A 27,799-nucleotide genomic window follows, 5' to 3' on the forward strand; every position below is an offset into this window, starting at 1 on the left:
TACGTATAAATTAATTAAGTGTAAGGATTAATATAAAGCGAATATATAATCTTATCTAATTAAACAATATTTCAGGAATAAGGAGGCAATGTAGGATAGAATATTCTCTTCCCCAAAAATATTATGTATAATTGTACCTTTAGTTACACATATTTTGTAAAAAAAAAAAAGTAGATTAAATTCAATTGCCTTCTAATTCCCTGATAATTACAAGACATGTACTTTCTTAAACTAATTAAGATTACTGGATTAGATTAAATTATGAGGGCTTGAATTAATTAATCAGTTTAGGATGAATTTCAAAATGAATTAGTTTTTTCCTGCTGTTTGATAACAGATTATTTCATAACTACTAGGCTGTAATATTTTGGGTATAAAAACTTACAGCTTAAATATAAGGTATATTTATTGGGCTAACAAAACTTACTTCCTCGCTGTAATATTTATTGTTTATGTTATAGCCTAAAGATACAGTTATATATTTGGCCAATATAACTTACTGCCTGGCTGCAATATAAATTATATAGGTTACAGCCTAAAGATAAAGTTATATATTAGGTTAATATAACTTACTGCCTGGTTGTTATATATATTAATAGGTTACAGCCTGAAGATATTGTTATATATTGAGCCAACAAAACTTACTGCCTGGCTGTAATATATATTATCAAGGTTACAGCCTGAAGATACAGTTATACATCCAGCCAACATAACTTAATGCCTGGCTGTAATATATATTATTTAGGTAACAGCATAAAGATACAGTAATATATTGGGCCAACAAAACTTACTGCCTGGCTGTAATATATATTATCAAGGTTACAGCCTGAAGATACAGTTATATATCCAGCCAACATAACTTACTGCCTGGCTGTAATATATATTATTTAGAATACAGCCTGAAGATACAATTATATATTGAGCCAACATAACTTTCTGCCTGGCTGTAATATATATTATTTAGGTTACAGCCTGAAGATACAGTTATATATTGGGCCAACCGAACCTATTGCCAGACGGGTTTTCAGGTAGTTTTTTTTTGTTTAATATAACAGACAAGGTTAGTAATACAGTAGTAAAAAAACTATGTACCGACGGTCCAAGTAAATTATAAATTGGAGGCTCATTAGTTAGGGAATATTCGCAAAAAAATTCATTTATCTATCTTAATTAGAAGCCAGTGTAATCATATTTCCTCTTGAATTTAAACTCTGTTGGACGAACAGACGGAACGACACACAGTGAAGTATATAGTAGCTTTGTAAAGAGAAGGGATAAAAAGTATTACAGATTGAAATATTTTTATCTTAATGACAATTTTTAATACAAATTTAGATCATTATTTTAACAAATGATTATTTCTTTGGCCTAATTGGAAGAAAGATAGACAATCTTTTTGGCCTAATTGATGGACTTACAGACAGGGGGTGGACAGTTGGAAACAAAACGTTCGATCTAGTGAGAGAGCTTTTACAACAAGAAAAAAGATTTACTTAAGTAACAGAATGTCTGTCTGCTTGTTTGTCCGGTAACATCTCGAAACCGGCTGAAGCTACATTACAAAACTTAAGGACAGTTTTAGGCTAGTCTGCGAAGGGTACGTTATTATCTTATGTCTGAAATTTGTATCTAATTTGTTGGTTTGTTCCAAACTAACAACCTCAACTTTTCAATCAATGATTTTAATCTATGGATAGGGTAATTTTGTTAATCATCATTGGGAATATATAGTATACCAGTTTATCTATTTGTCAGGAGTCTAATACTTGAACTTTTCTCCAACTAGAAAAATATTCTTTGACATCTTTTTTTGTTAAGGTTGACCTTGTCCGGCGACGAACTCCCGTCCTACTCCAGGTAAGGTTTAGTTCTATAACACTGCAAAATAGCCTAAAACCTTTACAAAGGCCAATATAGCCCCGGAATATTCGAATAAAACAATAGTGGGGGAAGGGGTTATATATATTCCCTTCCCGAGGAATCTGTGTCAACTTTCAATTGGGTCTTTGAAAAACAACGAATATCGTCGGGAATACAAACACAGCCAAGTCGATACAAAAAAAGCAGAAAGCAATTTGCCAGCAGACGAAAAAATAATCTTAAAAGATAATTTGGTCCTGAAATTCTATATTTATTAAGATTAAATGAGTTGTGCTTATCTGGAAGGTTTATTTATGTTATGTGTTGTATAGACTGTTTTTTTTAAAACAGTACGTGTACGAGTACGTACATAGGACCTTTGCTTAATTGCTAACTATTTTTCTACTAATATACTCTTTTTATAAGTTGGTATTTTTATTCATTAAAAAAATACAAAAAATCACCTAAATACAAAAAAATTAAAATCAAGAAAATACCACTTTCTTGTCATGATCCGGCATATTGTGAGGCCTACAATATTTAGCTTCGCTAGTAATTCCCTCTACTGGGCTGTACGTCATCTTCCAAAATCTGCAGTTATCCCCAACACTCATAAATTGATAGCAGTTCTTGGATTTCTAAACAAAGAACAATATAACTAAAGTTTTACATTTTTCTAACAAAAATGTTATTCCCCTCATAGAAAAATTAATAGCTGATATGACATTGTGATAGATAAACTGAAGTTAAGGAGGAGTCAAGGTGTACATATGAAGGTATGGGGAAGGGGTGTCGAAGTGAAGGGATAGGGAAGTGATTGGAAGGGGGAACTGAAGGGATGAGGAATTGAAGGGATGGGGAAGTAGAGAAATGCCGAAGCGAAGGGTATGGGAAGTGAAGGAGTGGGGAAGTAAAGGGATGAAGAAGTGAGGGGTTAGGGAATAGAAGGGATGGGAAAGTGAAAGGATGGGATGGTGAATTGGAAATGATTGGAAAGTCAATGTATGTGGAAGTGAAGGGATGGGGAAGTAAAGGGTAGTGGAAGTGAAATGATGGGGAAGTGAAGGGAAGAGAAAGAGAAGGGAAGGAGAAGCGAATGATGGTGGAGTAAATGGAGGATGAGAAGTGAAAGGATGAGGAAGTGAAGGGATGGAGACGTATAGGGATGGGGAAGTAAAGGGAAGGGAAGGGACTACCTACCAAACATTTTTGTAGACACGCATTTGTCCCTCCATTTAAAACCTCTATTTGCTCCATTACAAGTCTAGCTTCTCTATTTTCTAAACAAACAAGGATGACAAGATATATATATATATATAAGCGTAGCTTATCAAATCAGAAAATCAAACAACCAAAATAGGTTTACAACGCATTTAATATTCAACAATATTTAGAAGTCTAAACAAATTTCCATATAAATCTACCTTAAATACAGAATGCTTAATATAGACATAATTGAATTTTTATGATAGATTATATTATATAAGATATTGTTTTTTAAGAAGTTAAAAATCATCATGTTAAAAGTAGACATATTGACTTTCTTGTTATAGAGTTGCTACGCCTTATAATTGTATCTAATAGTTAATAAATTGTGATCAATTGATAACTAAAATAAATATTTAAAAATGAAATTTAAAAACAAGAACGGTAACTTTCAATAAAATCCTACTTCTTTTTCCACAGCCAAGCCTTAATTTTCTGTTGATACATTTTTCTGTGGGCCCTGATTCACTAGGTGTTGGCATATATGTCTAAAAATGAAAAATGTGAAAACGGCTGTAAAGCTAAAAGTTTATTTTCAACAGAAAAAGATTTACCTCGTCTTTAGCAATCTTCCACTCAAAATTACATGACCCAGTTTTGGACTAAATAAACATAAGTAGAAAAGCAATAACAAAAAATGCCTATTGTTTAGAAGAAATTACAATAATCTTAGTTGTAGCTAAAAAATATTATTTATCCTTTGTCATCTTTCCTATTGCATTGTATATAGGTTTCCATTATCATAACGATGGACGGACAGACAGACATTTTGCATTATGGAATAGCTTCACTTCTATAAATAAAATTCATATTTTTTATCCAACTAGATGAATTTTGCCAAAAATTACTTACATTAAAATTATAAGCCATACATTTTCTTTTTGACCAACAAATTCTCTATTTCATTGTGTACATTAAAGTATTACATTTAGTACAAATATTTAGGGATTTTAAGGGATAAGACAATGGACGATAATTATATATACATTCCCAATGATAACAAACATGATTATTTCTTCTGTACATCAAAATTACTGTGTGAAACTAATAGTTTTTTTTCTGAGCCAACCAATAAAAAAATTGATTATAAAACTTTGGGTACCAGCATCCATTTACCCCTCCCTCTCTGAAAAATATTAAAAAGACTTAGATTCCGGACAGTCTTATATATTTCTTATATTCATAAATTAATTATAATTAATAATAATATTATTATTAAATCAATACTTTTATTTCCTTGCATTTATTAAGTTTCATTTTACCCCAGAAAGTATTTATAAACAACAAATATTCTTTCCTAAAAAAATAATGTAAGTTTATAAGATTAAAACCAGTTTTGTTATATATAAAAAATTGTCTCTAATACGATGCTATACATGATTTTTTTAATATGTCTAATTTTAATTTTAATTCGAAACAATACAGGAAAAATAATTATCCTAAAAATTTGCTTAGAAATGGACATAATATAATTTTATATATTGTTCTTTTTAGTATACTAGCGGCTAGCATCTAATAGTTCTCGATTCGATAATGAATAAAAGAAAAAAATATCCTAAAAAAGTCAAAATTTTAAATTACAATTTATAAGCTTTAATCATAGGTATTGTGGTAGGGTGAAGCGTTTCAACCCTACAATCGCGAGTTCGATTCAAACGAGCCCCTAGCCTTAAAGATTCTATCAATGAATAACTAACAGTAGTTGCTACTAAAGAGATATATTTTAAACTGAATACATTTACAATAGGATTACTACTTTATATACACAAATAGATGATAAAATAGGTTAGGTAGAAGGGGGTGTGGGGAGATGGGGGCGGAGCCCCATTTCGGTGAATATTTGTGGGGTAAGCTTCAGCAAGGGGAAGGCAGACATCTCCCGGCAAGACAGGTGACTGGGGCTTGGGGTTGTAGAGGGGCCGCGCCCCTCCCACTATCAGAGATGTCCAATTTGACCGCTGCTTGTGAGGTGTCGGCAAGGCCCCGAAGGGGCCGGGTGGAATGGTGATAAACTAGGATTAGCGCTGGGTTGTGATTTGATAAGCCGAAGCATAGCAACTCTATGAAAGGCTTGTCAGTATGATGCCGCCTACCACAGTATAACCTATTCAAAACCTAAAATGGAGAATTTAATCGGTAAAGTGGTTAGCGAGATCTTACTTAAAAAAGATAAGTACTTTAATTAACAGCTTTACCTAACACAACCATTTTTCCCTTTTATTTCATTTGAATATACTACTAAAAATCCTAAAATTAAAATATATTTATATATTTGGAGGGATGCGGCAACTGAATTTATATTAAACCTTTACCTTTATTTAAATGTGCTAGCAAAAATCCTAAATTTAAAAGTACAATAATCCTTTACCTTTCACACGTGTAACTATTTTAATTATTATGATTTACTTTTGCATTTTAATGTACAATAACAGTTCGATTTAGGTATATTTTTTCATTAAGGAGAAAGGGTTAAAATTTCCCCATGTAAATTAATGATAATTTAGGGGTTATCAAGCAGAAACCCTCCGCCTTGTAGAGTCTGTTGGAGGAAAAAATTAAAAGCCTCGCACCCAGACAAATTTCTGTGTGGGGTAGTTTAGTGCCACCCCACAATTGTGACATGTAACACCCCTTCCCTCCCTCCCCCCTACCCCTACCCTACCATATCTATTTTATAATTTTAATACAAATTAAACTATAATAATTATTAATTACCTATGAACAATATTAATTGTAAACTTAATCTCATATTATAAAATACTGAAATTAATAACAATCTATTTTAATTACCCAGTAATAATTTATTATTATAAGATTAAAAACATTACTTTTTTACTTTTCCTAATTTTCTAAATATTTAGTCATTTGATACTCAATGAAACTTTATTTCTGTGATACAAGGACGTTTCCAATATGCATAAAATTATGTTTGGTTAAAAAATAAATAACCAAGAACGGTGTTTTTTTCTCAAATTGTCTATCGACAATGAAACTCCCCCATTCCCCCATATTAATAAAATAAATTAGTTAATAGTAGTTTTTTCCTTTCTCTAACTCCTACGGAGGCCCTAACCCTCAAGGCCTGTACATGCTGGGTCCTAACCCTGTTTTGCCACCAAGTATTTAATTTAATATAACCTAACTTAAACCTTTAAGTAATAAACAAATAAACGAAAAACTCCCCATAATTTGTTTTAAAGTACTTGGGAGAGTGAGGGTTATGCACTCGACCATTCAAATTGACCGATAAACTAATATGTATAGTTAAAGAAAACGCCAAAAATATGTTTACAAATAAAAAAAAATAAACTGAATAATTACATGGAATATCTTTTTGAAAAAAAACTCAGACTCTTTATTTTTAGGAGAAATATGTTGCTATCAATTTGGAATACAAATCAGTCAATTGCTAATTTTTTCTCTTTGCATCTATTTTGAGAAACATTTAACAAAAATCTAAAATTACAAACCTACATTTTATTAATATTCACATATGTATAATGTGTCATATTACATCTTATTTGACAACAATAAAAATTCTCAGAGGTTTCAGAAGGATTGTGCAAAAACCTCAGAAAGAAAGGGAACACAGCTGGCTAAAATAACGATACATACCACTCTTTACCTCCTCCTCCACATCCACTACCCTACTACCTGATGAACGAACTACCAATTAATGAGGTCTAAATTAGCAACCTTAATTGACGACAAATTTTCCATTGTCAATGTATCCACCTATTCTATAGCCATTCTTGTTTTATATGTAAGTGCAAGGGAAAGAGATGAATTTTTTGGAAGCCCTAAAACAGGCCAAGACATATTTCTTCTGCCCTTTTACTTACACCTTTATTTGTGTTAAATCTGCATATTCATCACCTTCTCACATTTTTAATTTCCATTCAAATTATTTCTCAACATTGCCAGGGCTCGGCAGCTGTGGCTCTAGCTTAAGATTTTTGCATTTTTGACAGCTATAATGAACACTGCTCCTTCATAACAAAAAAAAGAAAAAAAGTCTTCACTATTAATCTCTTGTAGAAGTAAACCAAGCAATAATTGCTTAGACAAGATTTTGCACAAATTTTGAAAAATTGTGGCATGTGCAATTATTATCGGCTGCAGCTGCGTGTTGTTGAACAGTTTTATTGAAATATTTTTTTCTTATTATTTGGCAGACGAACGGTAGGAATAGTGGCGACGAATGGCAAGGTTATTTACGCATCTTTATGCGGACGCAGCTGAAGATCCTTCTTTTCAGCCCTAGAACAAAATTTAGTTTTAAACTTCGTTTTTCTTCTCTATTTTGAATGCATTTTTTTCTGGAAATTATATAACATATGACGGTAGAAAAAATTACTAAAATAACAATTTTTAAAAAATTATTTTAAGGGAAACCATGGAGGTATGAACATTAACCCTAATGTTAAACATGGCTAATTTGAATGGGGGGGAGGGTGAGGTTTATTATTCCCCCATTGACAAATGGACAGCCAACATGGCAAATTATTATGTAGTTTTGCTAAATTTGTTAATAATGCACATTTTCAACATGTAGAATTCAATTAGTTTGATGAAATCAAATATTTTTACAACTTTTCATTTATGAATTAATTGAAAAAAAACCGCTTTGAATTATTTAGAAGTTATGATTATATGATTTATATCCATAACAGCGTAGCAAAGAAGTAAAAACAAAAAGCAAAACAGAAAAGTTATAAATATAATGCGCTTTGGTTTTGGAATGCAAATGCATCATGGACGAACAGACGGATAAGTGATTGAGTATATATTCATTAATACTAGTCATGGGAATCATCACAAAAAAAGCTCCTAATTTTCTGAGAGACAAACATAGTTTCAGATGGAGGGACATTTGAAATCATAGAAAATCTCCGCTTTGTGAATAATTCTTTATAAAAACACTATGCTAAAACCCCCACAGGACAGGTAGGTATATTCCATATAGAGTAGAACCCAATCGGTTTAGCGGTTACCAAGATCTTAAGTTTCATACAGACAGACATTGTTCTACTTTGTGTTATGGATGGCATGTTTGACGTATATTAAATAAAATTGTGTGAATATGTTTTCTATAAAGGTTTACCTTTTAGTATTAAGTTACATACATATATGTATGTAATAAAGTCCCAATGAATTTGCTCATGTTAGAATTTTAAAATGGAACCTCTTCATAGCCACCGAACTGAAAGGGCTTTAGAACAAATTAGTTAATTTTAATCGCATAAGTTTAATAAGCAAGGACAATTTTAGTAGTGCTATCTTTTATAAACTGGCCAAATTTTTTTTAAACTGTAATTTAGTGTGAATTCAGAGAAGTTATTGATGACATCGTTTAATGGTATATTAGTAACATGAAAAATCATAGGACTATAAGGTGTAACTCAATTTAAATAATCAAAAAACAAAAGATTAAACTGTAAAACAGAAATACGGCACTATATACACAATTCTGCGCACTTTAATATTCTCTTTGACGTCCTTTGCTATACACTTATATACAGAAAGATATATCTATAGAGTACCTGCACAATTGAAAATATTAGAGAATGTATAAAGTCCTTTAATTTCGTGTATGTTATTCTTTAAAAAGACAAGAAAATGAAAATTATTCTCCAATGTCAAGCATACCTTTTTAACTGATTAACTTACAAAACGAAATAATGAAAACAGGGGTAATAGGTTACATAGTAGCTTAGCCATAAGTATCACAAATTGGTTATTATATAAGGTGAAATACAATCATTATTATTTATTAGTGCAGCAAAATAAGTTTTCATGATATACAGTACATTATAGCAAGGTTTAGACCCGTAAAAATATTTATCTTTGTTATGTATAAATTGCCTCAGAAAACGTAAAAAAACATAAGTTTATATATTTTTTCATTTACGTAAAAATTTTGAAGTTTAAATGTTTACCTCCTAAAAATTAAAAAGCGTATTAAACCATAATTCTAATATATCGAAGAGATATTTTTTGCTATCATTGTGGATATAAATTAATCTGTCTCAATTGTCTTATCCCTGAAGAACCCCTGGCTACTTATTAACATAATTGTCCTTGTTTCTTATTATGCTGATGTGTGTCATTACAGAAAAAAGACACACCTACTAATATAATTAGCTTTACATACAGACATTTATATATATAAACAAGTTTGACAACATCCATATAAGCGAAGCTCAACAAATTAGACATAAAATAGTTAAAAACCTCCCCTTTGCCTTTAAGAAGTTTCACTGTAAAGAAGAACCATGTCGTTCCAAGCGGTTAGCGAGATCCTTCGCTTCAGACAAACACACATAGAGATTGACATCCTGTTATTTTTGAAAGAGGCAGGATTTCTGTCTTTCTATCTTTATATTTATATCAAAAGATCTTGATGCCTGCTGCACTGAATTTTTAAAAAGAACTTAAATCAAATATAAAAGAATATAATTTAAAATTGTCTATTTGTTTATTTAGCGGCAATAAATATTAAAATCAATTATGATTAGTTGTAGCGAAGCTACTCCATAAGTTCCGCTGTTCCCTTCATTCGTCTTATGGAGTAAATTTTCTTAACATATCGTTTTGAAAGCAGAATATTAAAATAAACAAGGATGACAACATACATAAAAGCGAAGCCCTGAAACGGTAGGACAAACGGACATTAACACTTGTATAGCATCAGGACTGAATAATCAGAATATAAATGTATTTGTTGAAATTTGTTGAAAAACTGCATGAAACAGGATAATGTTTATGGACATACTTACATTTCTTAGGACTTGATTATAGAGTTGCTTCGCTTATAATATTGTACTTTATTATTCCAGGAATCAGTATACCAAAAATCAGATCAATCGGATAATTAGATCACATAAAAATTTGTTGTTAAAAAAGTTAAAAAATCAACTTGTTTAAAATGGACGTACGGATATTCTGGTAATGATTATAGAGTTGCTACGCTTACTAAATCATACCTAACTACTACAGGAATCACCAGGCAAAGTTTGACAGGACAATTCTAACATGCCTAAATTGACAAAAAAAAAGCTATCCGTTACGGACATACGGACGGACCGACCCTAATTATAGAAAAACTTCGCTTTTAAAAATTGTATATGTTAAGGAGGCGCCTATCGCACTGCTTAGCAAATCATGCAGTTCCCAAATATAACCTAACCTAACATGACTTTTAAAAAACACAAATGACCCCCGAACACTTTTTAAAATTTATTTTAAAATGAGCGGGGCTTCAGTGCTTGACAAGTCATTGTGAGGAAAACGACCGATCTTGCAATTATTTCACCAAAAATATGTTAATACTTGTCCTTGCTAAAAAGAAAAGTAAACACGATGAAAATTACCATCCTGTTAAAATTCGTCCTGACATTTGAAGACATAAAAACATGACAAATGGACACTGCTTTATGTTAATTATCTTTAATATAAAAAAAAGTCGGCTTTCCCTTCAATGTGTCCAGTCGAGCACTGGAAAACACCCCTCTCTTTATATTGAAATAAATTGAAAATTTTGGATCTCGTACTTTATTTTGTCAGATTAGGTTAGGCTATATTGGATACGGGTTATCTCTGCAGGGTTAGGGACCCGTAAGGTTAGACATTAATAAATAACCTACCAGCCTCACCTATTTTAAAAATAAGGGGAGAGAGGTTTTAATGCTCTTAGGGTTTTTTGAGGGAAAGTACCAAAATCACTGAAATTTTTAATAAATGAAATTTCAAAATACTAATAAAAAACATGTAATATGTAAAATATTTTAGATCTAATAATTATGGATGATTAAACTTGTGTTATAAAGTAGCACTGCTCTAAAAATAATGTATTAAAAAGATTAAAAATATAACAACATTATCATATACATATTTATCATGAAAAGAATTTTGAATGAATTGCTTATTGAGTTATTATGTTACATTATATTATGCCTTTTCATTGGGTTTGCAACTTTATTAATTTGTTTTATTAATTATCAAACATTTTATATTTTATAAATAGAAAAAATGAAAAATATATATTTTTAATTTTTTAAAAATATGACAATGGACGATGAATTTATTAAATCACAATGAAAAAATCCCCCATTAAAATTATAGGTTGAAAAAGTTTGTAAGAAATTATTATTTCTAATAGAAAAAATAAAAGCAAGATAAATTTTTGTTAAAAATATATTTTTAATATTAGATTCAGCACTCATAATTTTTGAAAAATTTTATATAAAGAAACCTTTGAATTTATTATAATAAATTTTTAAAAGATTAAATTAAGCGTAATGACTTTAGATTTTTAAAATCATTTCAACCTTAAAGTGTTTTTATGTCCATCCGTCTACATGTTAGTAAGAAATATATCTCATAATTTTCTATTTTATATCTTTGAAATGGTGATTCTAAGCACAATTAGGCAATCGGATTAAAGTGTTGTATCTATTTATTTACATCTTTAACACTTAAGTAAGTAAAAGTTAGAATCTTTAATTATCAAAATATTATTTATTATGTAATATTTCGTTTTATATATACATATATATCATTTATGAAGCTTTTTAGTAAATATTTTCATCCTAGTTATAAAATAAACAATAGTTGTTGTTTCAAAGTATCCAACTAAGTAAGACCCAGTTAAACGCTTTTGTTATATCTAAAATTAAAAGATCCTTTTTAATCAAAACATTATGTTTTGTTGATTAAAGTGAACTAAGAAAGGGATTTTTCATTCAAAGGCAGACTATCTTGCCTATAAGTTGCCTTCATAATTAACCATTGCTCTGTTTTTGTGCATGTTAATCTTTTATAATGCTACAATTTGTATCTACTGAAAAATTAGTACATAAATCGAATAATGTTGCTTTTTCTCAAAGTGTCTAGCGAGCACAGAACCCCCCCCCCCTTATTTTGAAAATGAATGAAATAGAACAGGAGTATTTTTTTATCCTAATTTACCCCGGGAGGGGCCCTAACAAAGTAGGGCCTATACCTGCAGAGCCTGTACCAAATATAACCTAACCTTAGGTAACAATTAACATAAGAGAATAAAGACACACACAAAGTTTATTTCAAAACAAGGGTAAGATGAGAAATAAGTTTTCACTATATAATATTATGATTTCAAGGTTTTTTAAATTTTTTTCTGTAATCCACTACTTATGTTGTTATCCTTGTTCCATATCTAATCCACTCATGTTGGCTTTGGCTGAATTTTTGAAAAGGCTTAAAACTTTATCTTATCTTTATATGCAACCATTCACATTTATATCAATACCAGTGCATATAACTATAAAACAGGGATATGGTACACTAAGAAAAACAGTAATGCAACAACTTCTCTGCTAATCATACAACAGATTATTATATCAACTACTATATGCAAGTATGCAATTTATGTTTTGTCCCATATGGGTTAGAGACATCAGAATGTTATTTAAATATTATTTTCTCACTTTTATCTAAAGTTAAATTTATTGCCATTGTTCATTAAGTTATAACTATTTTGACGGACTGAAAAGTTGGAAACATATCCATGTCACTGCTTTTAACTTTTTGCCTTCATATTTTCAAGTGCAATTGTGCCATTTCTATTTGTCAGGAATGTAGGGAATTGGTAACCGCTTGTTATAAGATAGGTAAAGGTTGCCTCATAACTAAGGAGTTTAAAGCCTTTTTTGCTGCTGCTATGTCAGGTGTCACTCATTACCATGAAAAGCTAGCAATTTTAAGTCAAAGGTTGTGCAATTTAGCAAGCACTATTCAACATTCAAATTCACTAACAATTGCTAAAAAGTTACTGAATATGATAGGAAAGGATTGTATAAGCAATTTTAGCTATCTAAAATTTAAAAGAAAAACTAATTTTTAAAGAAGAAAATCTCCATTACATCTTCCTTTTAAGGGGATTAAACTTTTTTATCTACTTACAACTTCTCAAAAGGATTCATTAAAAATGTTCTCTCACTAAAAACAAGGACAAGTTTTTTAAAAGCATAACAGATAAGCACATTAAAACAACAGAAAAAAATTAAATAATCACCTATTATTATCTTGTTGTGAGGGATAACTCTTCTTTGACTTCAAGGATATAAGTATTCTACCACCTCAAAGATATTAGGTTAGGTAATATCCAATAATAGACAACAAACCACTTGGTTACACAAAAGTTTTCTTGAAGTCCTAATTGAGAATGATACAGAGTTGCGTCTGTTTACTGGCCAAAGCATTTCCTCTACTCTAACTATTCTTGTCATGTGTTAGACAAAGCAGTAATAGGTACCATTTGTATCATCTTTAGTATGACACAAATACAATCTTTTTACATATAGTAAAGTTTTGTTTTAATACCTTGTACTTTTGTTTATAAGAATGATATTAATAAAATAAAACTTTTTAGTATTTTTTTTTATTTGAGTTGAAAAGGAATGATTTATTATTTTCAAGAATTTAGGTATTGTCAAACATGTTTAAAATGTACATATATGCCTTTAATTTGTGTTAGACATATGTATTGTGTAGGTAATACATTTTCGATCTACCCAGCTATTTGTGTGATTTTACTGGACTTGCATACATTACCTATGATAAACTTTCTATGCCCAGACGAACATTCCTCGCTATGTCATATTAAATACATACTTCACGTTCTTGGTTGCACTGTAACTCGACTAATGGGTATGGGTTACCCAACAGACAACCAGCTCTTTGATTACACCGCCTAACTGTTAATGACAATTGTTTGTACCTGCTTATATATCAAGACATTCCCCTATTATTTTACTATTGATGTCACGTGCCTGATATAGCAGCAGCAGTTTTCAGACTTGACTGTCACCAGCTGCAAGACAAAGAGTCGACACTTTACTAAGTTTGCATTCAGCTAATTTATACAATAAGGATATCAGACACAATTTTATCTCGTAAACCTATTACCTTTACCTTGTGATTAAGAAAGAAAGAGAACAAGAATCACATCTAAGATTTTCCTTTTGTGTATTTCTTCTGCCAATTTTTAACTTTTTACTAGAGAAAGAATCTTTAATGGAAGTTTTTAAATCATTTTAGCATGCCTTTTTGGAGAAAAATATTTCAAGGTCCTTATCACCTTAAGGAAATCCCTTAATAGAAAAATTAAAGAGAGAATATTTTGGTATATTGGTTTATATGATGTAAATAATATTAGATTTTGATTAACTAAGATATTATAATTCAAAAGTAAAGTTTTTTTTTAAACAGTCACTTTCTGATGTATTGGCAATTACACTGAAAAAGGCTTCTTAAGCACAAAACCCCACCTTCCCCTTTCACCTTATTTTTGAAAAATTTATATAAAAATTAGAAGGTGTGGTTAGTTTTTTTGTTTTTTTAGTTTATTAGGATGGGAGTTTGGTTGTTTAAATATTGAGGTAGGTAAAGCCCCATAAAAAAGTTTCCCTGCTAAAATCTATTGTTGTATAGAATTTAAAAAAACTTATATAATAAATTGAAATTTTCTAGTTGATGATAAACAAAAATTTGTCTTGGAATTTCATATGAATTCCTATATCTTCAAATATTTCAGGGTATTTTTAATATTGGGTCTATAGTATCTATAGAAAAAGTAGAATTTTTTACATTAAAATAGAAAATAAAATGAAGTGTTAAATTTTAACAGGACGCCAGCAAAAAGATTCAGGTCCAGGTTCCATGTATGATCCTCCAGATCAAAGTTTCCCTGTCTTCAATTTTTAAACAACATAATTTAAATTTAAGCATATTCCACATGTCCTTCTGATATTTCAAAGTTTTTTTTAACTCAATCAGAATAACCGTTTCTGAGATCTTAATCTTCAACCAGATTAATTTATTTAGAGTAGATGAACAATTAACTTGAGAAAATCCTGATATATCTATTTAATTTAGGTATACCTTCCATCTGGCCTCTTTGTGGTAGTCAGTTGGATATCCTTCATAGTTCCACCAGAAGTGGTGCCAGGTATACATTATATATCTTCTATCTATCTATTTGTGTTGTAGTCAGTTGGATATCCTTTATACCAGAGGTTCCAGGTATACATTAAATATACTTTATATCTATCTGTGTTGTAGTCAGTTGGATATCCTTTATAGTTCCACCAGAGGTGGTGCCAGGTATACATTAGAGATCTTCTATCTATATATCTACCTGTTGTAGACAGTTAGATATCCTTTATAGTTCAATCAGAGGTGGTGCCAGGTATAAATCAGATAACTCTTATCTATTTGTCTATCTATCTATGTTGCAGACAGTTGGATATCCTTTATAGTTCCACTAGAGGTGGTGCCAGGTATACATTAGAGATCTTCCATCAACCTATCTACCTGTTGTAAACAGTTGGATATCCTTCATAGTTCCATCAGAGGTGGTGCCAGGTATAAATCAGATATCTCTTATCTATTTGTCTATCTATCTATGTTGCAGACAGTTGGATATCCTTTATAGTTCCACCAGAATATAATTTAAATAATTTTCATATTGATCTGTTTAGGACGCATGGCACTGTTGGTGACCCTATTCCTTGTGTTAGTCAATATTTTCAATTCTGTCACAGCCAACGCTCCAAAGGTAAACATTTGTTCTTGTTACTTGGCAGGTATTGTCAATAAATATTTAACATAATACAAGGATAATTTTATTTATAGATATAAGTAGTAGATTGGTCTTTTCCTTCAAAGTGCTTAGTCGAGTACAGAACCCCCCCCCCCCCCACCCTATTTTGAAATAAATTTAAAATATAGCAAGGGTTTGTTTATTTTTGGTACTAGGTAGCTCTGCTCTGCTATTAGGAACACCCCCACCTCTAGTTTTCAATTTATTTCTAAAATAATGTGAGGTGTTACTTATGTTTATTTTTTAACGAATGAAGAATATTTAAATCTTTATATCACATTTTCAAAAAGTTTTCCTCTATCTTTTGTTATTTGGATCAAACCTTTTAAAAATATAAATTCTATGACAAACAAATACAGAAAACAAGGATGACAACAACCACAAAAGCGAGTCTTATGGTTAGGTTTGATGTATATTAGTCAGATTGTTTGAAATTTTGCGTTCTATAGGTATGCCGGTACTCGAGAGTTAGAATCAATATAATTTTTGTTTCCTTTGCCATATACCTGCACATATTCATTTTAAGTTATGAAAATTTTGACAAAATTGAATTCATTGAGATTTTTGCAAAGTTTAGCTTTTTGATCTTTTTTATTTTATTTTTTTTTACGAGAGATGAAACTGAATTTACTTTTTATAAATGATTTACAGAAAATTGAGTTAGATTTACTTTAATAATTTATGAAAACTAATATATGAAATTGAACAAGGACAATTATGTTCATAAGAAGCAACAACAATCTTTTAAATAGAAATATTTTAAGCAAGCTTTATCAAAGGAATTTATCTTCGGGCGAGGCTGCTGTCCATGGCCCGGCCCAATACTTCAGCATAATAAAGGGTCTCAATCTCTTCGTTTCTGTCCAAACACACGGGTTATTAGGTTTAATTGCACAAACAGACAACCAACTTTTTATCGCATGACCTTTTGTGGTAAGCCTAAGCGTTTCAGCTCACCAGTTGCGAGTTCGAATCCAACGAGCCCCTAGCCTTGAAGTATTCTACCAAAACAAACTAGCAGGATTTACTCATACAGAAATTATATTTAAACTGAATACATTTACAATGGGTGGTTACTATATATATACAAAATAGATTATAACAATGAGTTAGGTTTGAAGGGGGTGTGGGAGACAAGGGCGTAGCCCGCGGCGGTAGACATCTGTGGGGTAAGCTGCAGTAAAAGGGAAGGCACCATCTCCCGGTTGAATAGTTGCCTGAGGGGCGCGGGGTTGCTAAGGGTCCGTGCCCCTCCCCTATTTAGCCAGTCCAATCTGACCGCTGCCGACGGGGTCATCTGCGGTCATGAGGTGAATGGTGATATAATAGGATTAGTGCAGAAGGCTTGACTTGATAAGCCACTGCGTAGCAACTCTGTAAAATACCCGTCCGTCTGCTGCCGTATTACCACAACCTCCCCTTAAAGGGCTGCGGGGCTCCCGAGCCACCAGGCCTTGAACCTGGGGATACGGCAGCCTCTGTCTGCGAACGACAACCGCTTCCTGGGGCACAGCTCGGTGCAGGACAGCCCTGGCTATACAGGCTCCGCGGGACACTCGCTGCTCGGTCTGACTGTGGTTGGATATCAGCATTGTCAACTCCCGGTTGGCTTCCAGCTGAGGGTTGGCGACAGCCAGGCCTCGTCGTTGGAAATTTGGCCTTGTTTGCAGGACTAGCTCTGCCTCGGCTGGCAACTGAACACGGAGGCCTAGGCTCACTCTAGAGGCTCCCAAGGGGGGAACAATGATGGAAGAAGGCGCGTAGAATTCCATAGGGGCGCCCACCTTGTCCAGGTTGCTCGGCCTCTTAGCTCCCACCCGGATGGGGATGGCTGTCATCTGGAGGGGACACATCTCTTCGGCTTCACCCTCTGGGGCCGCCACTTCAATCTCAGTGGCCGCTTCTTCTCCTGTAGGCTCGCTGCTGGCGGGCAGGGGCTCCATGTCCGCATCAGGGTTCCAGACTGCATCCCTAGGTGGTTCTGGGGCCGGCGGCGCCCGCGGTGGTTCGTTGGGTTGGTGCTGCAGGTTCTCTTCTACCGGGTCACGATCCTGGCCGCTAAGCTGTGGGGCGGCGGCTGCCGGCTGGTACACTGGAAACTGTCCTGGTTCACTAGCTGGCAACGCCGCAGCTCCGGCCGGCAGCTCAGTGGCGTCCTCGTCGCCGTCCAGGTCGCCTTGGATGTCCATTGGAATCTGCTGGGCGGTGACATCTCCTGTGTATTTGCGCAGTCGGCCGACATGCGCGGTGTTTTCCGAGATCTTGGCTGTTGGAGAGGCGGGTCTGATGACGTAGTGGACGTCCGTGGCCCGTCTCACTACCTTCCAGGGGCCAGTCCATCTCTTGGTAATCTTGGCTGACTTCCCTGGCACCAGGCGGGGGGCCAGATACCAGACCAGGTCTCCAACTTCGTATTTGGCCGTGCCTTTGTAAGCGGCCGCGCTCCTTCGGATGGTTCCCTCCTCTCGCTGCTGGATTGCGTCGTACATGGCGTGGTATCGTTGCAGGAGGGCTTGGACGTTGGCTGGGACTGAGGCATATTCAGTGTCTGGCAGCCGGAGTACCAAGTCCACCGGTAGCTTGGCCTCTCTCCCAAAGTAGGCCAGAAAAGGGGTCACGCCCGTGGATCTGCAGGCCTTGGTGTTGTAGGCGAAGGCGATAGCAGGCAAGTGTGGCTCCCAGTTGTTGTCATCTCTATCCAGGAACAGTCGCATGCCTGTGTTGAGCGTCCGATGGAACCTCTCAACCCGGTTGGACTGCGGGTTGTAGGGCGGTGGATGTGTCAGGCCAATCTCGAGCTTGGAGGCCAGTTCCTTGAATACCTGGCCAGTGAACTCCATCCCATTGTCGGAGTGGATCTTCAGGGGGCATCTGAACGTGGCCAGGTGGCGTTGCAGTAGGGTTTCAGCCACCATGAGGGTGCGCTTGTTGGGGATGGTGTAGAGGCTGACAAACCGGCTGAACCCATCCTGACAGGTGAGGATGTAGCGGTTCCCGGCTGGCGTCTCTGGTAGGGGCCCCACCAGGTCAATGAACAGGACTTGCTGTGGATACCCCTGTCGGGAGGGCACGTGGATTCCTAACTTCAGCCTCTCCTTGGTGACCTTCTGTACACACTCAGGGCAAGTCTGGACCATCAGGCGGACGTCACGGGACAGGTTGGGCCACCAGAAATGCATGGTGACGCGAGCGATAGTGGCGTCCATCCCAAAGTGCCCAGCCATGGGGGCTCCATGGGCCAGGAAGAACGCGTCCTGCTGGAGGACCGAAGGCAGCAGGTATCTTGTCCTCTCCCCTGTCAGGGTCTGGTCGGTGGTGGTGAGGCAGCCATGCTCGTCGAGTCCCACGGCTGCGAAGCGGCTGGCATACTGCTGCTCGTTCCGGTCCTTGCCTCGTAGCTCAGCCTTAGTTGGGGCTTTTCCGTCGGCTACCCACTGGCGGACACGAAGCAGGAGGGGATCCTGGGTCTGGGCTTCTAAGACTCGTCCGGATCCAGCCGGGCTGCGGAGGGTCTGCCAGCTGCGGGCTCCCCTAGCTGGCAAAGGTGGTGGAGGTATTCAGCCTGTTCTGCTAATTCTTCGGCGGACGCTGCCGGCATATTGTCATCCTCCCGGCGGCTGAGGGCGTCAGCATTGGTATTCTGGGTGCCAGGACGATGGCAGACAGTGAAGTCTAGGGCCGCTAGCTCCTCCTGCCAGCGGGCCACCATCCCTGTGGATGTGTTCAGTGACTTCATCTGTAGCAAGGCTGAGGAATCAGTGTTGATCTGGAAGCTACGGTAGGACAAGATGCCGTGAAATTTCCGGATCCCATACATGATGGCGGCCATCTCTCCCTTCCAGGACGGATAGCGGGTCTCGGGTTCGGTTGTCTTGCGCCCCACGGCGGCAATGAGCCTCTCCTTGCCGTCCTGGCATTGGCTGAGTATGGCAGAGATGGCCCGGCTGCTGAAGTCTGTGGTGAGCTGGAACACGGCTGGTAGGTCAAACCTGGGTGGCGCTCGGATGGGGGCTTGGCGAAACTTGTCCTTGAGCTGCACCAGCTGGGCTTCCATCTCGGCTGTCCAGGTCAGTGTCCTGGCCGTTTTCTGCCGATTCATCTCGTAGGTGAGGTCGGCATACTCGGGGTTGAACAAACGGTAGTAGCCAAAGAACCCCAGAAGCGCCAGCAGGTCCTTGGGGGTGATGGGGGCCGGCCAGTCAAGGATGCGGTCAATATAATCCTCTTGCATGGCTATCCCCTCACGGCTGAGGGTGTGGCCCAGATAGTCTACCTTGGCTCGGAACAGCTTGGTCTTGGCTGGCTTGAGGCGGATTCCTCCCCTGCGGTGGGCTTCCAAGACCTCCCGGAGCCTAGCCAGGTGGGCCCAGGTGTCTTGGTGAAAGGTCAGGACGTCATCAAGATATGACTGGAGGTTGGCCGTGCCCAATGGGTTTAGGACCCCTGCAATAAATCTGGAGTAGACAGATGGTGCGGTGGCTAGGCCAAAGGGCATCCTTTTCCATTGGTACAAGCCTCTGGGGGTGGTGAAGGCGGTGCAGGGCCGGCTATCCTCGGACACTCGGATGGTGTAGTACGCAGCCACCGCGTCTAAGGCACTGTAGACGCGGTGTCCCCCAGCTCGTTCTACCAGCTGCTGGATCCTGGGCAAGGGGTAGCTGTCCAGCTCAAGACACTTGTTGAGGGCCCTGTAGTCAACGGCCCAGCGGGTGCTCCCGTCCTTCTTCTTGATAGGCACCAGGGGGCTGCTCCAGGCTGAGTCCGAAGGCTCTATGACTCCTTCTTGCAATCATGTGTCCAGTTGTTTTTCCAGCTCAGCCTCCTGCCGTGGGTTCAGATCACGAAATCTCTGGCGGATCGGCTGGGTCCCTGGCTTGAGGCGCAACTGTAGCTCTACTACGTCAATGCAGCCTGGGGTAGAGTTGGAGAAGACGTCCCTGTACTCTGACAGCAGGGTCCAGACCTCCTTCTTGAGCAGGGGGTCCTTGCGCAGAAATTCGTTCTCCTCCATCTCAAGGGCTGCCCACAGCTGCTGCATATCTGGGGGCTCAACAGGCTCTTGGAACGAATGTATGCAAGGGGGAGGCTTGTCGGAGACCTCCAGAATGTCAGGCTTCACCAGCTCCCCAGCCACGGGGAGGCCGGCGTTCAGCAGGAGAGGCATCTCCCCCTCATTTACCACCAGCACTTGGAACACGCTGGTGGAGCCAGGCCTGTGCGCATACAGGCCTTCTGGTATGACAAGATACTCCCCAAACCTCTGTTCTGGGGCAGACAGCTGGATGGCATCCTTGGTGCGGTGTCCCACTAGCTCAACAGGGACAGCCATGACGCCGCGTCCAGGTAGGACCACCCGCTTGGCCGTACGGAGTTGGGGTGGTTGGCCATTGGTTGGAGTGACAGCACTTAGCCTGTAAGTGGCTGGCACTGGGTCAGCTTCGGCTACGGGAGCAACCGGCCGCGATTTGACGGGCTCGGCGCCGGGAGGGGCTGAGGTGTCGGAGCCATGCGTGGCTCCGAGGGCGTCCGGCCAGGACTTGACGGGCACGGCGCCGGGAGAGGCTGACTCCTGGGGGCTGGGCGCGGCTCCGAGTGCATCAGACCGCGACTTGACGGGCCTGGGCTCGGACTTGGCTGGTTGGATTGCTGGGGGCCCCAGGTAGAGGGGGCCAGGTGGACACGGCTGGCCGTTGATAAAGGTATCGGCGGAGAAGATAGGCTCTGGAGGGCTGGAAATCTCGGGAAACGTCGTTGGCAGGCTCTCCAGAGGCACCTTGGGCACTGGGGGCACTCCCATGGCTAGCAGGTTGGTCCCCCTGTGGGCGTTCAGTGCAGCATCCACCCAGTGCGTGCCTTTCTCGACTACACGCGGCTGCTCTGGCAGTGGGCCTGGCAGAGGCCCCTCTTAACTCAACTCTCTCTCGGCTGTCTCCCGGTCTAGTGGGACGCCACGGAGTGGGATAAACTCCCCACGCACCCACAAGCAGGGGGGTTGCATGTCGAAACAGAGCCTAGTTCCGAACTCCTTGAGAAAGTACCCTCCTAAGTTCAGAGGGTGTGAGAGATTCCGTACCACAGTCACGTGGTACAGATGGAGTATAAGAGTGTGTGAGACTGCCATATATAATTCATATAATTTTCCAATTACCTGAAGGGGTTGCCCTTCCTCATTAGCAGTCAGGATTTGGGTGTTGTCTGGAACCAACATCCGCTGCACGCCCATTGCGAGCATGAGGTGTTCAGAAATAACAGCAGACCCTGGTACACGGTTGCCAGAATCTACCATGGCATCAACCTGTACGTGCTGGGCAGGGTCAGGAGTAGGAAACCTCACCCTGATGTGGCAGGGGAAGTGGAGGTCCTGCCCTTGAGACAAGGGGGCCTCCCGCTCGGCTGGGGTCGGCAGAAACTTCGGCAGTGGCCGAACCGCAGCTATGGTAGTATCGCTTACCATGGTGTGTGTAGACCGCTGGTGGTGGCTTATACTGTAGCTTCGAATCACTAGAGCTTATCAATTATCACTGGGTCAACAATTTTATATTTCTTTTTATCACTTGGTTGACATTTATAAAGACTTATGTGTAGTTATCACTAAGAGCTCTTGGTGTGATTCTGGAAGCGATGGCAGCAGGGAATGTCCGTCCTGCAAGTGTCGATGGATGGCAGCGGCAGGGAATGTCCCGTCCTGCAGCGCCGCGGGTTCGAATCCCGAAGGATGGCGGCAGGGAATGGCCCTTCCTGCAGCGCCGCGGGTTCGAATCCTGGGGGTAACGGCAGGGAATGTCCCGTCCTGCCGTACCTTGGGCTCAAATTCTGCTATCCGTCGCAGTGGTAGGCCTTACTTGTGTGCTGAAGCTTCGTAGCCACACATTGCCTTCTCAGGGAGACCAGCACTTAGCTGTCCGTCTCGTAGGTTTGGCCTGGGTGTCCTGGGGCTTGTCCCAGCTACACTTGCCAATTTAGACTCAGTTCTGTAGCCGTCTGAGCTAAATTATCCGATAACCGTGGCTGCGCACCTAGCGCTACTCCCACACGGTACGGAAAAACGCCGTAAACTGGCGCTTTTAGCAGGCTAAATCTGCTTGCCGTAGGCCAGAGGCCTACATAATGCGTTCAAAATGATGAAAAATTGACCTAAAAAGGCCGTCTTGCGGGTCAGTTGGCTTCTCAGTTGGCAGCTGACTGTCCCCTTACTTGCAAAAGGGTCCAATCAGAGGTAGAATTGGCTAGTTTCTGCAGGGCTCGATTGAAACACGCTGACACCAAGTTGTGGTAAGCCGAAGCGTTTCAGCTCACCGGTTGCGAGTTCGAATCCAACGAGCCCCTAGCCTTGAAGTATTCTACCAAAACAAACTAGCAGGATTTACTCATGCAGAAATTATATTTAAACTGAATACATTTACAATGGGTGGTTACTATATATATACAAAATAGATTATAACAATGAGTTAGGTTTGAAGGGGGTGTGGGAGACAAGGGCGTAGCCCGCGGCGGTAGACATCTGTGGGGTAAGCTGAAGTAAAAGGGAAGGCACCATCTCCCGGTTGAATAGTTGCCTGAGGGGCGCGGGGTTGCTAAGGGTCCGTGCCCCTCCCCTATTTAGCCAGTCCAATCTGACCGCTGCCGACGGGGTCATCTGCGGTCATGAGGTGAATGGTGATATAATAGGATTAGTGCAGAAGGCTTGACTTGATAAGCCACTGCGTAGCAACTCTGTAAAATACCCGTCCGTCTGCTGCCGTATTACCACACTTTGACTAGATGTCCTGACTGTGCATGGTAATGAGTTGTGTCTGTTTTGGGGTTTATGCATTAATTAAATATAAATTAATTAATGATACGAGTGGACTGTTTGTCATTTTTAAGTAGTTATGGAAGTTGATAAAAGTGTAAGTAAAAAAGTAAAAAGATAAAGAGAAAACCAAGGATATAACATGTGAAAGAGAGAGAGAGAGAGAGAGAAGAGAGAGAGAGAGAGAGAGAGAGAGAGAGAGAGAGAGAGAGAGAGAGAGAGAGAGAGAGAGAGAGAGAGAGAGAGAGGAGAGAGAGAGAGAGAGAGAGAGAGAGAGAGAGAGAGAGAGAGAGAGAGAGAGAGAGAGAGAGAGAGAGAGATAATGATATAGCTAAGATAGTTACAAATTAATTCACATTACTCTTAAGAGGTAAAGGAAGGATAACACATTAAATTAACCGAGAACTTACTTTTTGTGAAAGATAAAAAGGGGAAGATAAAGATTTTTGGTATAATTTTCAAAAAGTAATATTTATTAAAATTATAATAACAAAAGGGCGCTGCTAACCAGGGGGGAAAGGGAAGGGAGTAATATATTGCAATAAGTTTATTTGTTAGGTTAGGTTATATTGGATACTGGGTAGCCATCAGGTTTAGGGCACTGCACCGCAGGTACTTTGCGCATGGTAACACCTCCTAGAGTGGTTGAGCAAAGAAGAATGAAATTCCCCAACACTTTCATTTGATTTTTTAAAACAGAGGGGGGGGGGGAGTATTGACAGGCATGTTTAGAGAAAATTCCTGTAAAACAAAATAGATATAAAAAATAGCTATTCAGTCCTTTTACTGTATAAGTGGAATGGGGCTTAATAGATTCATCTAAGACATTTCTTACCCACTAAACATAAACCCACGGCAATTTGCAACAGTGTTTTTACCACACAGCAATGATATAATTGTCTTATTAATTTTAAACTTTAATCATGTCGTATACAAATGTACAACACTTATAAAATCCCAACAGCTATTGGTACTTATAGTTATAATTCTTTAGATTTCTTAAAATAACATTTATCCTTCATAAAAATATTTTTTTGTGTGTGGACACCCTTTGCAAATATAAATGACAGCAAATTTAGTGGTATATAATATTATTTTAGAATATAACATCATCTCAGTTTAAACTAGTATTTTAGTTAAATACAAAGTTGAGTAATTTTAGAAGATTATTTTATTACATCTTTAGTCTTTTTAGTTTTTAGTCCCAATTTCATATTATTAGAACAAAATTAGAAATAGTCTAAAACCATAAGAAATGTCCCATGAAAAAGATTCAGCAATTTTGCTCCTTGTTGTACTTTGTTTGTACTCTTTGCAGGGAAATTGGGGGATAAGATAATGGACAATAAAATGTACATTTTCGTTATTGATGAAAATTATACCTTAGTAAATTAATGGAAATAGAATACTTGAATATTGTGAGAGATTCTTACATATCCTGATAAAATGTTTCTTCTAGCTGGCTAATTTAAAGGTACCCCCCTTCCTTCTTTATGACTTTGTCCTATCTCCTTCACTGACCATTGAGAAACTTCATTGACCTATATATGAGGACTATATTAGCAACCTAAATTGACGACAAATTTTACCTGTCACGCTAATTACATATTCTATATCGATTTGTAGATTAAACCTACAAAAATTGAGATTTCATACTTTACTAGTTTGGACCAACCAATCACAATATAATAAAAGAATTTAAAGTTTTTAAGCCAACGATTAATAACACGCTGTAATAAAATTGTTTAATTTTTATTCCGAAGTCCTCTTATTTCCTAATTTTAGTTTTTTATTTCACTTTTACCCATAGCATGATTCCAAATTATAGTTCACTTCTCAAACAAACAAAAAAACAAATCATTAATTGCGCTTAGCAACTCCTACATTAACATTTTTTTCTGTTTTCAGGCTGAAGGATTGACGGCAGTAGAGACGTGGGTTGTGTCCTGTATCATCCATGTCTTCTCTGTTCTAGGAAATTATAATAGAAACCTGAATTATTAATAGCAAAGCTACTCTATAATTCACTTTGTCTGTCCGTCAGTACGTAACGCTATGGGGGAAATGTAATTTTCTCGGTTGCTAAAAAAGAGAGGGGTAGGTTTCTGGTAGAATCCAAAAAGGTGTGTGTTTAAGGCTTAAAAATAGTAGTAGAACGATAATATTCACTAAATATGTGTATTTCTTATTGAAAATAACTATAGACAAAAAGTTTTTTTTAAAGATAACAAAAATTTTTATCGTTCTACTACTGTTTTTTACTTATAACACATAACCTTTACGGATTTTACCAGAAACCTACCCCTCTCTTTATAGCCGAAATTTTCAGTTCAGATTTCTATGGTATATGCGCATCTAGTATATTGTTTGTCTGTCTGTCTGTCTGTCGGTAATGCTTATTTTTAAAGGATGTGTGATTTTCTCATATTTTCTTTCTTTCTTTGCTTTGTAATGACAACTAAATATCTGTTCATTCCATGATTTTTTTAATTCGCTATTTGAAAATATAAAAAGTTACCTTACAGATAAAATATGAATTTTAGATATTTTTTCAAACATTTCGAGCATATTTGCTCTCTTCAGATGTCATTGTAAAACTGAAATTCAAAATGTTAATTAAAATTAATGGATATATTACAAATATTTCCGTATATATACTTAAATAAAGATTATGGATTAACAAAAAAATGTACCCAGGAAAAATATATACTTAGCTATGGGGATTACTAAACCCAAGCAAAATTATCTCATATCAAATAAAGTAGAAATAATCAGATGTATGTTTTGCTAGTCTTTTTTTAGCTGCCATTAAATTACTTACAAGTCAGTAAATTGTAAATACAAAATGAAAAGAAAAAATAACAGAAAAGACAGTAAAAAGGAAATGTATATTACTAAACATAGCAAAATAGCGTAGTTACTCTACAATGTTTACTAATGTCTTTTTTCTACAAATGACGTCATAATATAAACTATAAAAATATTAAATCAAAATTGACAAAATTATTGAAATTTATAGTTAAATTTGCAATACATACTGCATAACATATATATCAAATATGAAAATATTAGACAAGACCTATCATATAGGTCCCATGGCGCAAGTTTCTCCATTATTGCAGACAACCAACCCTTTACGGGCCAAGGCATTCGCATCCTAAACAAACTTTTATTGTCACATAGTAGCAGAAGGTACCTTTTTGTTTTCAGTATAACGAAACACTTAAAATAAATATTGAAACTTTCTTACAAGTGTTTAATGCATCCTAAATGTAATTAAGTGTGGTTGTTCTTCTTATGTAGATTATTATCCTTGTTTCTGTCTAAAATAATGTTGTTATGGTCTGGTCCTGTCAACCAAAGTAATGTGTCTCACACAGGGATACAGTGATATGTCAACCATAGTAAAGTGTCTCACACAGGGATACAGGGATATGTCAACCATAGTAATGTGTCTCACACAGGGATACAGAGATATGTCAACCATAGTAATGTGTCTCACACAGGGATACAGAGATATGTCAACCATAGTAATGTGTCTCACACAGGAATACAGAGAAAGGTCAACTATAGTAATGTGTCTCACACAGGGATACAGAGATATGTCAACCATAGTAATGTATCTCACACAGGGATACAGAGATATGTCAACCATAGTAATGTATCTCACACAGGGATACAGAGATATGTCAACCATAGTAATGTGTCTCACACAGGAATACAGAGAAAGGTCAACTATAGTAATGTGTCTCACACAGGGATAGAGGGATATGCTTGCCCCCTAATTTCGAGACAGTGCAAAAAAGGCACCAAAAAATGACGTCATACGATAAAATAACAAATAAGAGGCGTGTATATTTTTTCACCAATGGTCAATTACAATGTATACTGGCCTCTCATTGGACAACTTTATTGTTTGACTTCATCTTTTTTTGGTGCCCATTTTGCGCTGTCTCTCTAATTTCAACTTAATTTCTAAATGGGGTCGGAGAGAGAGGGTAGAAATAGAGCATAAAAGTATCCCAGAAAAAATTACGTACAACAAATAGGCTAAAATTTTAAAAGATTGCCCAATATCACATACTTTTCCTGGTATCCCTGATTTGTCTGAGTCTATCTAAAGGGAAAACATAAGTTTTTTCCCCCTACACTTATGCATTTATTTACTACATTTGCCGCATATCATATTATTATCATTATTACATTAATTTTGAAAAAAAACATGTTTTTTACATTTA

General features: G+C 37.3%; 2 protein-coding genes across 2 annotated transcripts in view; one reads left to right on the top strand and one right to left on the bottom strand.

Annotated features, from left to right (window-relative positions):
• The window catches only part of LOC145334511 (gamma-aminobutyric acid receptor subunit gamma-4-like), a 105,367-nt gene that overhangs the window by 45,835 nt on the left and 31,733 nt on the right, over nt 1–27,799 (top strand). The window contains exons 10-14 of the mRNA XM_080179970.1: nt 965–1,028; nt 1,819–1,857; nt 15,043–15,115; nt 15,648–15,724; nt 25,470–25,533. Coding sequence (XP_080036096.1) covers nt 965–1,028; nt 1,819–1,857; nt 15,043–15,115; nt 15,648–15,724; nt 25,470–25,533 — 317 coding nt within the window. The remainder of the gene's footprint in view (nt 1–964; nt 1,029–1,818; nt 1,858–15,042; nt 15,116–15,647; nt 15,725–25,469; nt 25,534–27,799) is intronic.
• Nucleotides 2,277–5,911, bottom strand: LOC145334512 (uncharacterized). The gene is made up of 7 exons (XM_080179972.1): nt 5,842–5,911; nt 5,322–5,373; nt 3,979–4,423; nt 3,681–3,728; nt 3,533–3,614; nt 3,061–3,140; nt 2,277–2,498 (listed from the first exon to the last, which is right to left on the bottom strand). The coding sequence occupies exons 3-7, from the start codon at nt 3,994–3,996 to the stop codon at nt 2,346–2,348; spliced, it is 381 nt and encodes a 126-aa protein (XP_080036098.1). The 5' UTR covers nt 3,997–4,423; nt 5,322–5,373; nt 5,842–5,911; the 3' UTR covers nt 2,277–2,345.

Source organism: Acartia tonsa, chromosome 12 (genome assembly GCF_053477335.1).
Source record: "Acartia tonsa isolate MP-2025a chromosome 12, ASM5347733v1, whole genome shotgun sequence".
In the NCBI taxonomy this organism is placed as follows: Eukaryota; Metazoa; Arthropoda; class Copepoda; order Calanoida; family Acartiidae; genus Acartia; species Acartia tonsa.